The sequence below is a fragment of the Carcharhinus amblyrhynchos genome, chromosome 14 (assembly GCF_965287045.1).
Source record: "Carcharhinus amblyrhynchos chromosome 14, sCarAmb.v2.hapA, whole genome shotgun sequence".
NCBI lineage: Eukaryota > Metazoa > Chordata > Chondrichthyes > Carcharhiniformes > Carcharhinidae > Carcharhinus > Carcharhinus amblyrhynchos.
This window is the reverse complement of record NC_137337.1, coordinates 3,378,030-3,395,692: the sequence shown is the minus strand read 5'-3', so window position 1 is coordinate 3,395,692 and position 17,663 is coordinate 3,378,030. Positions and strand designations below refer to the sequence as shown.

The 17,663-nt window shown below is 43.7% G+C and overlaps 1 protein-coding gene across 2 annotated transcripts in view; it reads right to left on the bottom strand.

Annotated features, from left to right (window-relative positions):
* Window positions 1-12,292, bottom strand: part of jag2b (jagged canonical Notch ligand 2b) — a 182,872-nt gene extending 170,580 nt beyond the window's left edge. For both annotated transcript variants that reach the window (XM_080202173.1, XM_080202174.1), the window contains exons 1-2: window positions 12,089-12,292; window positions 11,667-11,966 (exon numbers count right to left, since the gene is read on the bottom strand). In XM_080202173.1, the coding sequence (XP_080058299.1) occupies window positions 11,667-11,966; window positions 12,089-12,157 (369 nt within the window). In that variant the 5' untranslated portion in view covers window positions 12,158-12,292. The remainder of the gene's footprint in view (window positions 1-11,666; window positions 11,967-12,088) is intronic.
* Window positions 12,293-17,663: the final 5,371 nt, after the last annotated feature.

Genomic DNA, 17,663 nt, shown 5'->3' with positions numbered 1-17,663 from the left:
TTCTGTACTACAACAATGACCACACTTCAAAACTACTTCATTGGTCACTACACAATTTGGGACAGCCTGACGTTGTGAAAGGTGTTAGTTACATAAACATTTCTTTCTTCTGGCTCACCAAGCATCTCAACATCACAATCAATTACATTTAGATGCACAGAGTGAATTATAAACTGTATTTAGTCCCTTTAAAGAGACTAAATCCATTTAGTCCATTAGAGAGGCCTGCACTTGCACAACAGCTAATCAAGGTTTTCTGTAGGAACGGTTGTGAAGTAGGAAACAGGCAAACCAATTTACACATTGCAAGCTCCTATAATAATGGATTCTATAGAAGGGTCACATGAACTCAAAAAATCAACTGTTTCTCTCTCCACAGATGCGGCTGACCTGGGTTTATTTGGCACTTTGTGTTTACAGTACAACACAATAACCACCACATCTTGTTTAATGGTGTTGGTTGAAAGGTAAACATTGACCAGGGCACCACCAATGTAAAATTACCTAAAACATATAAATTCAAAGCTCCAAACTTGCTCCCCTATGCTTGGGCTGAGCCCCAAGTCCAACCTGTATCTATTCCAGGCCAAGATCATTAACAATGTCTGTCCACTGTCACCCAGCTTATTTATCACATTGCTATTGTATCACAATCAAACGAGTGAGCACACTTAATGTTGCAAAACATGGTCAAATTATCACCTGAAATTGCCCAAATTATTGGTGACACTTGTAAATTATAGTTCAAAATGTTCACTTCTGACACAGCCCATGTTTGAAATCAAGGGCATTTTGTAGAATTTCAGTGGATGCAATAAGAAATTTCTCACACGTTATGCTACACTAAAAACATTGACAATACTTGGACATTAATCATAAAACAGTCCCAGTGTTGAATTTTGTTTAATAGGTTAACACACAATACATCAATTCACATGTATTTAGCCATCACAAAGCAGAAACAGTGGCTAGCACTTTCCCCTCAGTCAGAATACTGCAACTAGATTGGGCCATTTAGCCCCCTGACCCTGTTCTGCCATTCAATATGATTGGTCATGGGTTCAAGCCTTGTTCTAAAGGCCAGTTCCAGCACTGCACTGAGATTGCTGCACTGTTGGAGGTGCCACCTTTCAAATAAGATATTAAATAGAGGCCCCATCCGCCTTATCAAGTGGAAGTGAAACATCACACGTTAATCTTCAAAGAAGACTCGAGGACGGACTCTCCCACAATCTCTAATGATGAGGTCAATATTTATCCCTTAAACAATATCACAAACAAATGCAGTTAACTGACTTTGTATGACTTCTTCAGACCCATAGTAATTCAGATTCCAAACATTAACTCCAGCTTATCTCTCCACAGATGGTGTCAAACCTGCTGAGTTTTTCCACTTTTTTTATTTCTGATTCCCAGTTTCTGTAATATTTATCACAAACAAATGACCTGGTCATATTATAGGAGTTTGCTGTGTGCAAATTGGCTTCTGCTTTTCCTGCATTACAAACATGGTTTCATTTTGAAAATACACCGAGTTGTTTGGAATTTCCTGACGCTATAAAAGATTCTGTATCAATGCAAGTTTGTCTTTTCTTCGTTTCGCAACATAGACCATTTCCTGGTGAAAGAATCAGTTCCTAATCCCAGATCTCTGGCACTGCTCATCAGATTCTACATTTCTTGTGCTTGTTGGCACCACAATCACCTCTTCCCCTTCCCAATACTCACCCCACTCCCAAGATAATCTAACATCCTCAATTCAGCTCATAAGGCAACTATCTACCACAGACCTCTGGAAACACCCTGACCAACCACTAAGAAGTGATCTGCGAGACAGGAAACTTGGATGGATCATAAAGTAATTTCCGCACCTCAGCATGTGAGGAAGTGCGCAATCTCTGACTCTCTCTTCCTCCACCCCAAAAATATATACTAGTCAAGAAAATGCCAGGAAATACAAGATCAATTTGGCTCAATACACCCATCCCTCTTTCAAAACGGAAGTCAGTTTGTTTCAAACTAAATCAATTTGGTTTTTACGGCAATTTTCAGAACTAGAAGATTCACAACAGTGTGACGTAGGGGGTGGGTGAGGGAAAAATAAAAACAAAGTAACATACAACTAATGATCCAAGATGCCTTAACGTCATATTTTGAAGACACTGAAGTTTACATTGTGCCAGAATGGAATCATTTTTAAAGACATTAAAAGGCAGCTGTCATCTCCACACCTAATAAAGCACGACCAGCCAAATCCTTCACTTCTGTTTCAGACAGAAAGTGCATTGAACCATAATCCAGGGAAAATAAAATTCCCAGAGTCCAAAGTTAAAGGAAACATATATTAAAGTTTCAAATAACAAATCCAATTCTTTGAAGCAAGCAATGGAAGGAGTTCTAGGGGCAGCAGCAGATAGAAAGGTTAAGAAAATGTTGAAAAGGCAACAGGTGGCAGGCCCCTAATCTCTCTGCCATGTAAGGGATCCTTTTACAATAAACTCCAGAGTCAATTACAGTCAGCACGCTTCAGAAGTTTATTGTCCTGACTAGCTACATTCAAGTGTGATATCAAAGAAAGGACTATTCGATTACCTTTGACACAACCAGGCTGGGGTGCAGATAAACCGGTTTGTACAAACTATGCATTTTTAAAAAACATAACCCATGTTTGAAGAATTTTCTCCTTTGTTCTATAAACCCACTATTTCACCCAAAGAGAATACCTGGGCAAGTCCACAAACATTAAACCAAAACTACATGCAAGAAACATCAGTTAGTAGCTGTAATCGCCATTAGAATATAATAGCCAGAATTTGCTGTTTTACTTAATAAACTAGTCAGCAACAGATTCTAGAGAATCTGAAATACTCTCCAGGATGGCCAATATATAAAAGAATACTTAGATTAAAAATTAAAAACAGCCTGCATGGAACTAGAACTACAATAAAATGTTAAGTGTTTCTCAATATATTAAGCACACAAATTTAGTTTAAATTTTTAATCACACGGAGAAACACAAAGATCGGAAAGAAGCCTTGAGACCAGTTTTAAAATGGAGATTGCAACTGTGGCTGGAAACTTGCTAAGAGATGTCAAACTGAAGGGGCAACATAAGTAGTTTGCATACAACAGTCACCTGAATTGACACCATGTTTACCACCCTGTGGATCCATGTGTGCAGTGCCTGTCCTGTTAATATAATGGAAATATCTGGAGTGTACAACTAGTTAGGCTTAAATAATGCAAGGCTGTAACACTAGATTGATATGCCGGAATTTCACAAGATTACCTCGGGAGGTCAAGGAGACATTTCACAGGAAGGAGCAGGTTTAACAAACCAAATGTTCTTCCCAACCCACCTCGTCATCCTAGACTTTCTTTAATTTTCATCAATAGACTGAAGCATGACACAAGACAGTTAAAACATCAAGTTGATGACATTCAACTCTTTTCAATATTTAATTCTTAGTGTCACTGAGCTCAGCACTCACTTTACTGAAATAAAGGGGGTATGGTGGCACAATGGTTAGCATTGCTGCCTCAGCGCCAGGGACCTGGCTTGGGTCATTGACTGTGCAGAATCTGCATATTCTCCTTGTATCTGCATGGGGTTTCTTCCGGGTGCTCCAGTTTCCTCCCATACTCCAAAGATGGGCTAGTTATATGCATTGGCCATACTAAACTTGCCCTCACTGTATCCACACAGGCACCAGTGTGGCAACTAGGGGATTTTCACTGTAACTTCATTACAATGTTAATGCAAGTCTACTTGTGATACTTAGGAACAAACTTTAAATAACACGCATGAAAATACTGGAGCATGTGAAGGCTGCTGCACGAGCTTCAGGGAAATCTAACTAGATTGCTGAATGAAGTAGCATTCTGTAAATCAGCAGCAGCCAACACATATGCCAGACTGCAAAACATATTGAGATGCACTCAAACCAACTTCAATTTTATGTTGAAAACAACCAAAGTACTCATACTTCAGCTTAGCATATAAGTGAGTGGCACTAACAATGTGCCATCAGTGGATCACTCTACATCTCGCAGCACAAGAGGCCAACTGACTATTGCCCCAGTGCTTAGCTCTTCTAAAAGATGATCCCAATCTGTCATTCGCGCCTGCTCTTTGCCTATAGTCCTGCACCTTTTCCCCCCCCCAGTTATTTTCTTTTTCTTTTGACAATTTTATTGAATCTGTTTCCACTACACTTCCAGGCAGTCCTTTCCAGATGACAACTTGCTGCATTAAATAATAATCATTTCATCCTTCCTCTGCTTTAATTTTGCCAGAATTGTAGTTCCTCTAGGTCAGTGAAAAACAGAGCTCTCTATCCTATTGGGTCAGTTAACAAAACGTTAAAGGGATAGGATGCTTATATGTCACTGGTTCCTCAAGCCACTTTCAGTGCTCTAGCACGAATGCCTTTGGGAGGAAACCCACTGTGAAAGTGTTAGTCCAAAAACAGGAGCCCACAGTCTAAGCTGTCATTTCAGTGTGCGCTGAGGGAGCACTGCAATGCCAAGTTTGCTGTCTTCCAGATGAGACATTAGCAGTCTGAAATGCCCTCTGGATGAATGCCAAAAGATCCACGATATTATCCAGAGGGGATGAGACACTTAACGCATTGATATTGATCGCTCTACAGGTGCCAATAAAACAGTGAACCTGGTCATTATTGTTTTGCTGTTTATGGGAGCTTGCTTTACAAGTATTGGCTGCTGCCTTTCCTATATTGCAGATGACAAACTTCAAAAATTGCGTAACTGGCTAGAAACCATACTTGGATGTCCTAAGCTCATGAAAAGCGTGACAAGTCCAGGCTCTCTTCTGTAGTGCAGCAGAGCCAATCTAACCTAGGAACCTGACAACCAAGGAAATACAGCAACACCAAAATTATGAAAAGTTATAACATTTGTTCTGTTCATTTCAGTCATTGTTTCAAAACTAAAGTTTTCAGATCCTTGGAGTAGATGGAATACAGGTTTAAAAAGCTGTTAAGAAATAAACATTGGCAGAGGAGATGCAATCATGAATCAAAGGATGACTGGGAATGCCATCATTATTTTTGTCTTGGTAAATCTTAGAAGCAAACATCACCCAAATGAAGAGATGGAGTCTTGGATTTCTCTGGTGCCCGTCATGAGCACAGGACATCCCAAAGCACTTTACAGGCAATCAAGTGCTGTCATTGAAGGAGTGTTGGAAATATGGCAGCCAATTCCCCCACGAATAGTAATCTGATCATGACCAGATATTCTGTTTTAGTGGTACTGGTTGAGGAATAGTATTGGTCAAGACACCTGTCATCCTATGAATCCCTACAGGATCCTTTGGAAATTCATTCGAAACATTTTATAACTAAATGATTGAATGACTGAAGTATAACGTATATTTTGGAAGGAAAATCAATATGAAATAATACAATTCTAAAGGGGCTTCAAGTGCAGAAAAGCCTCTGAGTACATATGCACAAATTGTTAAAGATGGCAGGGTAAGTTAAGAAATCAGTAAATAAGGCATATATTATCCTGGTCTTTAAGAAATGACTGCGCACCTTTGTAACAGTTTTGGCCTCAGCTGGAGTATTGTATCCAATTGTGAGCATTACATTGGAGGAAGGATGTGAAGGCATTGAGGAGGATATAGAAATGAATCAAGAGAACGGTTCCGGCCCAAGAGAAAATGTTAGCAGGGCTATGGAGAAATGGCGGAGAAGTGGGACCAACCATGTTGTTCTTATAGAGGTCCAACAATGGTCCCCTTTTGTGCTGTAACCACCCTATGATTCAATGACACTGCACCAAAAACCTTTTAGTTGCCAACTTTTTTAGGAAATGTAAACTTCCCCTCTATTCAATTCTGCGCAACTGAAGGGGTCAAAGGTCACACGCTCCCTTTTAAACAAGCAAAGTAGTAACTTGCTGCTTGCGTTGAAATTACAGGCTTCCCTTCCCTCCTTGGTCTGTGCAGCGGATACACAGACTTCCATGGAAACAGTTCACATCCCATTTTAAGTGAGCAGATCTCAGACTTCCAAAACATGATGTCAGCACCACAACAGGATGAAGATTGTCTCAAGTATTCCATTCAAGCTACACGTTCTTAGCGTAAAACGGCTGAGAGGTTGACAGAAACATTTGTTTTAAAATTAACCACAAGGTGCAGATTAGGGACTGACATCACTACACATTCCTGCACCACATGTTCTCAGCTGTCTCTGTGAAAGTATAGATTATTTCAGGGAGACATCACCAAGTAGGGTACAAATGCAAGTAGTCTGAGAATTTTGTATAGCCAGCAACAAACTACGGTAATGAAAAAGTAACCCAAGTGTCCCCGAATAAGAATTGAAGCACATTACATGGTACAGAGTAGGGTAAAGGAAGAGAGACTGGGTGACACCAGATGCAATGGCAGATGCAAAACAAGACTCCCCTAAATTTCCCTTTTAAGGTCTGGATGTCACCTCAAATGGGACTTGAGCTTAGGAAATTAATGATCTGGAGTTTTTCTGAACATAAACATTCCAACCCTTCAGTGCTTAAGTTAAACATTTGGCTGCTGAAATCAGAAAAAAAATGGTCTCAACAGATTGCTGGAGACTTGCTCAATTACTTTTATCCTATTAAGTTATTGTTTTATCACCTCCCTGGCACTACATACTGCAGCACCACAATATTTGACTCCAGCCCAATGCTTTCACTAAATGCTTAGAAACCCCACACTACACAATAGTACTTGATGTGAACACCCCAGCTGCCTCAGTCCCTCAACTGCAATTCTCTCCTTCCTCTCTATGGGAAATCATGATGGGGGGGACAGTTTTTGAGGGAAAACGGTTGGCCTCTGGGAACTCAATGCAGTGATCAAGTGAGAATTCAGGCTCCAAGTGAAGAATTGGCTATTTAATTAACTGGGGTACTACTGATGACACTAATCACACCCCATACTGGGCACTCATATTTTCTAAGCTTGATATTGGATAGCAGATCCTTTTGCAACTTTTGCTTTTCCAGTCTGAGTTTACCAAGGTCACGCATAGTCTAACGTCAATAAGAACTTGCATCTCTTCAATGATTTCAGGTGTATCAAAACTTTGGCTAATAACAACCAAATCACAGATTGGTGATTAAACTTGAAGAATTCCGTATTTTGCTCAGCAGCACACCGCTTTGACCCACAGAGTAATGGTGGAGAACTTTGTGTCATTTCAGTGACAGTCACTTAGCTCCCATTCAAAATTTACTCAGTGTGAGAAGTACTAATTTGCCTGAGTATCCCCAGATTTCCCCCCTCATTCTACCCTTTTCTGATCTGGTAATCATTTCGGCCACAGACACAATGATATGGCCCTGAAGCATGCCCATGTCTGCCAGTGTCAACATCAGATGGCCCAAGTCTCCACTGCACAAGCATAACATAGCAATCCTGTGAAATAGTTTCATTAGAACACTGATGGTCTGGATAACATACACTAGCTGAATCTCAGCTGCACCAAGGTAGCAGAGTACCAGGTTGCTACATTCAACACACACTAGCAGAAACAGCAGCAAACCCTCCCCCCCCACCTCTGAATCATCATTCAATGTAAAATGCAACCAGACCCAGGCCCACATCTGCTTCGCACCAGGCTGGAGGCTGGTAAGCAGCAGCAGTGAAGCTGCCACCAGATCAGATAATCAGCATTTTGGCACAGCAATTGGGCATGATCTCAACTACTGGACCTTAGTCGGAAGAGACTGAAAGCCAGGGGACAATGCAAATTTAACAGGCAATAATTATGTCAATGAGGAAAAACAGAATGAAACAGGGATGGGAGGTTAGAGTATTCTCCCTTCTGACTTTATTACAACATATCAAAATTACAGATACCCTGTGCAACTTTCAGGAAATATATTCAAGGGAAAGTGTGCAGAATGCAATCTGGCCAAGGGTTCAGTTGAAGCTGAAAAGTTTGAGTATTGTTTAAAATGTTACTTGAACCTGAAGGGACAAATCAGAGACCACTCCAGGATATCCTTTCCCTTTTTAATGAAAAAAATGGACATGTCATTGACATTTCAGAAGAGTTTTGATGACAGCTTCTCTCAGCAGCTATCACCAACCCTTGCGGTTAATATTGACGCAGTGATCCCACCCACTCTCTCCAATCACTGCCACTTATGAGGAAACACCCGTGAGTCAGAAGAATGGCCTTGCATGTTGGGTGGAGCTAATACTTTGCTTCCATATAGTGGTTAGTCTCACTGTGGCACGCAACTTAAGCAGCAAACAGCATCCTGTGCTTTATATACATTTGAATACTTACACAACATTCTGTAGGAGTGCTATATCATGGAGGCCATGCAGCCCAATTAGTCCCACTTGCTCTGTTCCTGCCCCAGGGCAGTACAAGACTTCTTCTTCAAGTCTTTATCCAATGTCCCACTTTAAGTTACGACTGAATCCGCTTGCACCACCCTCTCTCAACAAGTGCATTCCGGATCATGATCATTTAAAAAAAGTGTTGTTCCTCTCCTTCTGCCAGTGTTATTTTGAGATATGGTACTGCACTAGCCCTCGAGTGTGTTTTGTGAACAGTTTTCTTCTTCCTTCCAGTATGGACAAGTGTGTCAGTGCACTGCTGGTTTGAGGAGATATTCCATATCATGGACCATGATTTGTTTTTGTCTGCCCACAGTAAAGATCACATCTCCACCCCCATCTTCTAACTTCGAACACGATCAAGCTTGCGAAGCTTTAAATGAGCCCAGGAACTCAAAAAAAAAGGTGTTCAGTTACTGGTAACAGAACAACAAACTCTCAAATAACACGCCTAGCAAAGTATTATCATCACTCCTTCAAATACTTTCAAGCCAGAAACAGTAGCAATGAGGTCACTGGGACATAGATCAAGACAAAGTTCACAAGATTTATTTCTCCCTATTTATCATCCTCGTGCCTTTCATTTTCTATACGGTACTAAAATTCATCCTCTAGCCTTTAAGATCCTGAGGGTATTGACATGGTGGATTGAAATGGATGTTTCCTCTTGCCAGAGATTCCAGTATCAGGACTCACTGTTAAAAATAAGGGGGCACTCATCTAAGACAGAGGTGAGGAGAACCTTTCTTCTCAGAGGGTTGAATATCTCTGGAATTCTTCTGCAGAACGCAAATAGAAGCAGAATCTTTGAATATTTTTAAGACCAAGTGCTAAGTAGATTCTTTACTAGCAAGGGAGGGCAGGGCGAGTGAAAGATTACCAGGGAGGCAGGAACCCAGTGTTGAGGTTACTATCAGATCAACCATATCTCACTGAATGGTAGAGGAGGCTTGGGGGGCTTGTTCCTGCTTCTATTTCTATGTTCTCACATTCTTCTGAGCTCAATGTAACAGTGACTGCTGGACAGAGAAGGAAGACCAGGCAGGTAACCAGAGTCCCAAGTGCATCTTATTCCCCACCTGGTTCAGTTCAAAATGCGTATGAATACACCTCTGCTCCTAATTCTCTTGTTAACACATCAAATTTAAAATGGAACACACTTTAAATTTAATAACTTAGAGCTTCTAGTCATAAGGTCACCCAAATTGAGATTGTGTCCCAAATCCAATGTGACGCTACCCTAATGCCTGCTTGGAATTGTTCGTAATTCCCTGATCAGAGTTCTCTTCTGCAGTACAAGAACTGCAAATGACAGAGAGGAAGAAGATTTGAAAAACTAACTGATTTGAAGAGATAACAGCATTCAAGGAGCCACAACCACTTCATCTGACCCTTGTCTTTTCCAAGACCTCCATTACATTTTCTCCTATCCAGGGTCTTTACCTCCCAAATCCACCATCCTCAACTACTCACCCATCCACCCTCACTGACCCAACTCCTCATCAGGAACAAGGGTGAAGCCCATCTCCCCCAGCTGGGATCCACCACAGTCAACAGCCCACCCATCTTCCCCCATGAGCGATCTCTCAGTGTTACAGGCTGGTAGTCCCCTCCCCCCCCCCCCCCGCCGCGCCTTTCTAACGGATTCGGCGCGAGCCCTGCCCGGCTTCCCGGGGCAGGGGGGGGGGGGGACTGCAGCAATCAGGCGCTGTTAACGCTGCCCAGCTGATGCAGCCGCTCAGATGCAGCAATGTCTATTCTGCCAACACTGGGAATAAAGCGCCAGGCAGCCGGGCTGGGCGCTACAGCCGCCCAGTCAGCAGCTGCTGGCCACCCCCACCCCCAACTCCCAAACTGTCAGACAGACCCTCGGAAAAGCACATGCACACATCCCTGTCTCCTTCCCAATCCGGGATCCCCCACTCCCCTCCCGATGCGGGAGCAGAGAGATCCCACTCCCCTTACAATCCAGGAGCAGAGAGATCCCACTCCCCTTACATTCCGGGAGCAGAGAGATCCCACTCCCTTTACATTCCGGGAGCAGAGAGATCCCACTCCCTTTACATTCCGGGAGCAGAGAGATCCCACTCCCTTTACATTCCGGGAGCAGAGAGATCCCACTCCCTTTACATTCCGGGAGCAGAGAGATCCCACTCCCCTTATAATCCAGGAGCAGAGAGATCCCACTCCCCTTATAATCCAGGAGCAGAGAGATCCCATTCCCCTCCCCTTCCTAATCTAATAACAGAGGGAAATTCCCACTCCCCTTGCGATTTGAGAGCAAACAGTGATCCCATTCCCCTTCCAGTCCTGGAGCAGAGAACAATCCCATTCCCCTTCCAGTCCTGGAGCAGAGAACAATCCCATTCCCCTTCCAATCCTGGAGCAATGGGAGAGATCCCATTGCTCCAGGATTGGAATAGATAGATCCCACTCCCCTTCCATTCCGAGGGCAAAGAAAGATCCCACTCCCCTTCCAATCCGGAGGCAAAGGGAATGGGTCCCACTCCCAGTCAAGAACAGGTGTCAGGCACTCGGGCTGCTATACAGACACACACACACAGCCGAGCAGCCAGATCACTAACTCCGGGTTTAAAGGCTTTCCGATTCAATGTGGGACAGTTTGGGGCGGGTTTTGTTAGAAAAACCTGATAAAGACGCCAGGCAACTTCACCTGGCGTCTCTCTCTGCATTTCGCTTCCCCCGGTTGTGTGCAGCTCAAAACACCTTCGGCAAAACAGAGAGAAAAAGTTTCCACATCTCTCGCAGCCTGACGTTTAAAAGTAGCAAAAGCGCCAGAGGGGTGATTTTTTTTCCCCTCCCCAGCCCAAAACTGAAAAAGATATTTAGAAACAAATTTACAGCGCGCAGACAACCGCCCTTAGTATGAAATCATTTGGAAAGGTGACTGTCTATTGGGGTGTTGTGTGGTTATTTTAAAAAGCCGTGAAATTCTGCAACCTCTTTCCTCCACATGTAAGGTTACACTGGAAGGTTTTTGGATCAATAAAGTCATGCAATCCAGAGAAAATGACAGCTGGGGCTTGAGGGTGCTGCACTTGTGTCTGGAGGGGGTGGTTTTTATGATGTTATTCTTTTTGTTTTTGCCTGCTGAGGGGGTGGGTTGCTTTTTTTTAAAAAAAGGAAAAAAGAGAACATTAACAGGAGAAAGCGTGTGCTTGTGTGTGTGTGTGTCATTTTTATTCCGTTACACCGAAAATCAGGCAGCAGTTGATTAAAACCCGGTCCCAATCGCGCCCCATGCAACAATTGCTCACCCCTCAAAGTCACTTACCGGCCACACAAACATAAAGGGGATAACAACTTTCCCCGCGGTGCTTTTATCCGGGACGGAGAAGGTGTTTTTGCCCAGCACCGGGGTGGACACGGTCCCAAAGGTGCAGCTCCCGGAGCTGGTAATGCGTGCTTGATACTCTTTCAAACAGATTTTAAAATAGGTATCGCACTCGTCCTTGGTGCACCTCCGATCCAGGGGGTTCCTGGAGCCATCGCAGCAGTCCCCGTTCTCCAACTCGCCGTTAACGTTTTGCACCGAGTTAAACTTGATCTGGAAATAGCCCTTTGCAAACGCCGCCTGAGGAATAAGAAAAGGAGAGGCAGCATTGAAAGCACGGTGGGACTGATGCGGCAGACAGGGGCTGAAAATAAATACATCTCAATGCACTGCAGCCTAATGTGGATTATTTCATTGCATACCTGAATCCAGAAAGTTGACAGCACCGCGCCTACAACGATAAAGTGATAGATCCCTTTAAAATCCAGCATGCCTTCGCTCTTCTGCTCCTCAGCTTTTATAATAAATCTTCCCGAAGAGCCAGCACTGCTGACGGTCCCGGCAGCAGGATCCACACTGGATTTCTCTTTGCAATGCACTGAATCCCAATGACTGGGATTATTTTTTCTCTCTCTGTCTCCTTTCCCCCCCACCCCCCCTCCCCACTACCTCCCTACCTATTTTAAAAAAACAGGCAAAGTGTCTGGGCTGGCTTGGTGCAAGTGCTGGCTCTGGATCAGAAAGGGGTGGGATCTGGGCTGGGAAGGAGAGAGGCTGGGGTGGGTGCGAAATGCCAGCCTGGCTCAGCCCAGGCACGAATGAGGGATAAATTGGGACTGGCTCAGCTCTGTGCTTCTGAGGGGGGCTGCACCGAACAGTCTCTGCACTGGTTTAGGCAGGAAAGCTGGAGGGACTCGGTTTTTAGCACGGGGTGGGTGGGAGAGTGGCAGAATATGTTTATCAAAGGTTTAAGGGGAGGATTTAGATTAGATTTAGCACGGGTTTGTGGGCAGGATTTGGACTGAGTTTAGCAGGGATTTGGGGGACAGACTTTGGATTAGGTTTAGCAGAGGTTTGGTGGGCAAGATTTGGATTAAATTTAGCACGGGTTGAGGGTAGGATTTGAACTAGGTTTAGCAGAGATTTAGAGGCAGGATTTGGATTAGATTTAGCATAAGTTTGGGGGGCAAGATTTGGAATAGGTTAACAAATGTTTGGGGGCAGGATTTGGACTGGATTTAACAGATTTAAAGCGAGGGTTCGAATCACATTTAGCACAAATTTGACGGAGTTTTGGGCTTGATTTAGTTTGAGGGGAAAATTAGACCAGATTCAGTGCAGATTTGAGGGCAGAGTTGGACTAGATTTAGCACTGGGTTCATGCAAAAAAAAGGACTAGATCTAGCACGAGGTTTGAGGGGAAAATCGCGCTAAATTTAACAGGTGTCAAGAGAGCTTGTATTAGATTTTAGCACGGGTTTGGACTTGGTGGGGTTCAGGACTGGGTTTAGTCCGGCTCTGAGGACTGGGTTTTGGGGGTTTAGATTGGGTCAGCTCAGTATGAGGGTTTGGATCAGGATTTAACCCGCTCTGAGGGCTGGGTCAGAATTTATCCCGGGTTTGGGTTTAACCCGCTTTGGGGGTGGGTTAGGGTTTATCCCGGACTGGCTCAGCGTTTGTTCCGGGTTGGATTAAGGTTTATCCCGGGCTGAATTAAAGTTTATCCTGGGTTGGATTAGTTTGTCCCGTGGTGGCTCAGGGTTTATCCCGGGTCAGGTTAGGGTTTGTGTCAGGATTTATCCCGGGTTTGGGTTTAAGTCGCTCTGGGGGTGGGTTAGGATTTATCCCGGGTTAGGTCAGGGTTTGGGTTAGGATTTGTCCCGGGTTTGGGTTTAAGCCGCTCTGGGGGAAGGTTAGGGTTTATCCCGGGTTAGGTCAAGGTTTGGGTCAGGATTTGTCCCGGGTTTGGGTTTAAGCCGCTCTGGGGGTGGGTTTGGGTTTATCCCGGGTTAGGTCAGGATTTGTCCCGGGTTTGGGTTTAAGCCGCTCTGGGGGAAGGTTAGGGTTTATCCCGGGTTAGGTCAGGATTTGTCCCGGGTTTGGGTTTAAGTCGCTCTGGGGGTGGGTTTGGGTTTATCCCGGGTTTGGTCAGGGTTTGTCCCGCGCTGGAGACGCTCCGCGCGGCCTCGTTCTTCTCGCTTCTCCCGCTCGGACAAACCCCGCCCTCCTGTTCGGGGCGGCATTGTGACGCCACATGAGCCCGCCCCTTCAAAGCCAGCCAATCACGAAGACAGCACTCCAAGCCAGTCAACCAATCAGAACGGACTGTTCGGATCCAATCAACCAATCATAAAGAGCGTTTAATCGAATTACCCAATCACAAGCCGCGCATTCCAATTCAGCTAGCCAATCAGACAGCCACTACTGCGATAAGACAACCAATCATAAAGGCCCTGCTCCGACCCAGTCAACCAATCTCCAGCAGGTACCCGCCCACTGACCAATCACAGTAAAGAATCTGCACATGCGTGCACCGAACTGGAGCACACTGAAGTTGGACAGAGCGCTGGTTTTGGTCAGTGGAAAGGCGAGGGTTTGAAACATTTGCAAATCCAAACTTGCGTGCAAGAGTTGGAGTAGTAATGGAGGACACTGTCTGGGGAAAGGATTATTGCACCGAAAGGACAACGAGTGGCTGCAATTTTGCAGTAAGAAGTCTCACAACACCAGCTTAAAGTCCGACGGGTTCCTCAGGTGTGTGGAGAACTTTCCACACACCTGAGGAAGGAACAGCGTTTCCGAAAGCTTGTGGCGTTTACTATCAGATAAACCTGTTGGACTTTAACCTGGTGTTGTGAGACTTCTTACTGTGTTTACCCCAGTCCGACACCAGCATCTCCACGTCATGCAAGTTTGCAATCCATTAGGGGCTAGCAGTTTTGGAATGCCTTTGAATGGTTTTGATTGGTATATTCCTGGTATTGACCACTGCATAGCAAGCTCCCTCCAATTCAATGAAACTTAAACTTATTATTATACAACATGTGCGTTTCTCATTGTAGAAGGGATTAAACGATCCTTCACATCATTAATTGTAACTCCCTCAGATACAAACAGAATGGTGCCAGGTTTTATGATTAATTTTATATTTTAAATATACATATAATTTTAAGTTAATTTCTGAATGGCTTTTTTGTTTAATTAAAGGGTGACCTGGCCCTCTGCAAGCTGCTGTGCAGTCTTGCCACCAGTGGGCTCTCCCTGGTCCTGTCTTGATTGGTGCCAAGATGCCTGTTGATGCACATTTTAAAGATTCAGTCAAGATTTGAGCCTTGTGGAGTGGGAGATTGCAGCATATGCAGCAAGTTTCACCAACTCAGGAATCATTTCAAAATGATTATGTCACGTTTTCACATATATGCTGACAATACTGATCTACCACATCATCACTTCAACTGCTGCCCATCTCTAAACTATAAGACTGCTTGTCCAATATCTGGGACAAAATGAGAGAAAACTCCTCCAATTAAATATTGGCAGCAGCAAAGTCGTTAACTCCATTTGCTGTAGATGCTCCATTGTTGAATACATTTAAGGTTTGGATAGACAGGTTTGAGATGTCTTAGGAAAGCAAGGGATACAGAGACTAGGTGGACAAATGGAGTTGAAGCCCAAGAACACTTATGATCATACTAAACGGCTCAATGAATTGTGTGGTCTAATCCTGCTCCTGTTTCTTGACTTCCCTGTCTCAGTTCATCTGTCTCTAAAACCCTCATTCATGCCTTTGTTACTTATTGACTGAAATATTCTAACACATTCCTGGCTGACCTCCCATGCCTACCTCCTTAGACTTAAAGACATCTGAAACTCGAAACCTCATGTCCTTACCCCAAGTCCTATTGCTCATGGATTCCTGTTCATTGCTTTTCAGTTAAGCAATGCCTGTGTTTTCAAATTCCACCATGACCTTGCCCCTCCCTATCTCTTCCAGCCCTACAGTCCTCTGTGACCTTTGTGCTCCTTTCAGACTGGCCTCTTCTGAGTCCCTGATTTTAATCTCTCCACCATTGGAGGCCGTGCCTTCAGCTGTCTGGGCCCAAAGTTTGAAGTTCCCTCTTAAACCTCCCTGGAACTATCTCTCCTCCTTTAAAACGCTCCTTAAAATGTAACTCTTTGTCCAAACATATAGTGATCTGTTCTAATATCTCTTATGTGGCTCTGTATCAAACATTGCTCGATAATTCTCCACTGAAGCACCTTGAAACCATTTGTTATGTTGAAGTTGTTATATAAATACAAGTTATTGTGTTGTTATTTCTATTCACACTTAACTGAGTATAGTTCATTTGTTGACTAATCAAGCAATCCTTATGGTAAATGGCAATAAAGACGGTACATAGATAATATGTTACAAAAAATCCAATGGGTCGGTGTGAGATTGCCAGAGTTCCGGCAAAATATAAAACCTTCTTTAAGCTATGAGTTTGAGCAGCGTACAAGGAAACTCCAAACACCAGAATGACACTAATCAGAGGGCAAACGGCTGATCTTTAAGTTGGGGGTGCAGGACTAAATCTGCCAAAGCTTCTTCAAACAGCTGACATTGATATGACAGACCATCCTATGTTGTAAGATTCTATGATTCCATCTATATATCTAAGATTTTCCACTTGTCCTATCCGTGTCCTGATGGCAGATGCAAACTGTATCCAGCAGACTGTCAATGTTAGCGTGGAGAAAGCAATCCTGAATTATTCATCCTTTTACATGAGTGTCTATTGCAAAGGACATCATCTTCATTAACCTGATAGATCACAGCTGTTACCAAACTGAACTTCACCGACCTTTCAAAAGGACTCGTCTTCTTTAAGTGATTATCAAGCGGAAAGAACAGGCTTTAGCAGAGTAAAGTTTAATTTCTCAAAGTGTCTATTGTTGGAGGGATGGAACATAAGACCCCACCCCCACATCTCACCAGATGTTCTGTTGGTGTTGAGCAGGCTGTTGTTGTGACATTGCCTTTCCCAAGACTGGTTGCTGTCATATATGGTTCATTTGGTAGTGCTCTGGCCTGCTGAGTCAGGAGGTCATGGGTTGAGGCAGGAAGTCAAGGCTGACACTCCCAATGCAGCTTTTGGGGAGTGCTGCACTGTTGGAGGTGCCGTCTTTCAGGTGAGGTGCTAAACTGAGGCCCTATCTGTCCCCTCAGCTGGATGTGAAGGATCCCATGGCTACAACTGGATAGTATGCAGGGGATTGCTTTCTGATGTTCCAGTGAATGTTCCTTCCAAAACCAACACCACTGGGACAACTAACTCTCTGATCCAATAACTCTCTTTGTCCCAGAGCTATTTGTATGACCATGTCTTCTCGGTCTCACGCTCTCTCAATGTTCATAAAATCAATGACTTTTATCAAGCTTTTACTCACTGTTCTTTGGGTTGGTGACTATGTTATTCTCTGATTCTGCATCTGAAAATGACATGGCTTGCTTTTTGATAGTCAATATATTGCAAGTTACATGAACAATCACACATCCTTTAATAGGAGGCTTTAAATATCCTGATATAGACTGCTAATGTGTAAAAAACAGAGAGGAGAAAGAATTACTACTGTGTTTTGACAACAGTTGTTACAAGTCCAGTGAAGAAGGCATCATTAAATCAGATTCTGGGCAGTGAGGTGGATCATGTGTTAGTAGGGGAACATTTAGGGGCAGTAATCACAGCATCATAAGGTTTAGGCTGGTTGTGGGAAAAGAACAAGGAGCAATCCCGAGTAAAGATAATTAGTCGGGGGAGGGTAAGTTTCAATGCGCAAGAAGGGATCAAAAATTAGCTAGCCTCCAAAATTGTAACTATGCAATGGGCTACTTTTAAAGCAGGGATGGTTCAGGTACAGGTAAGGTAAACAAATCCACAGCTCCCTGGAAAAAATTGAGTGTACATGGACATCCAAAAGGTATTTGATATAGTGTCACGTCACACACTTGTC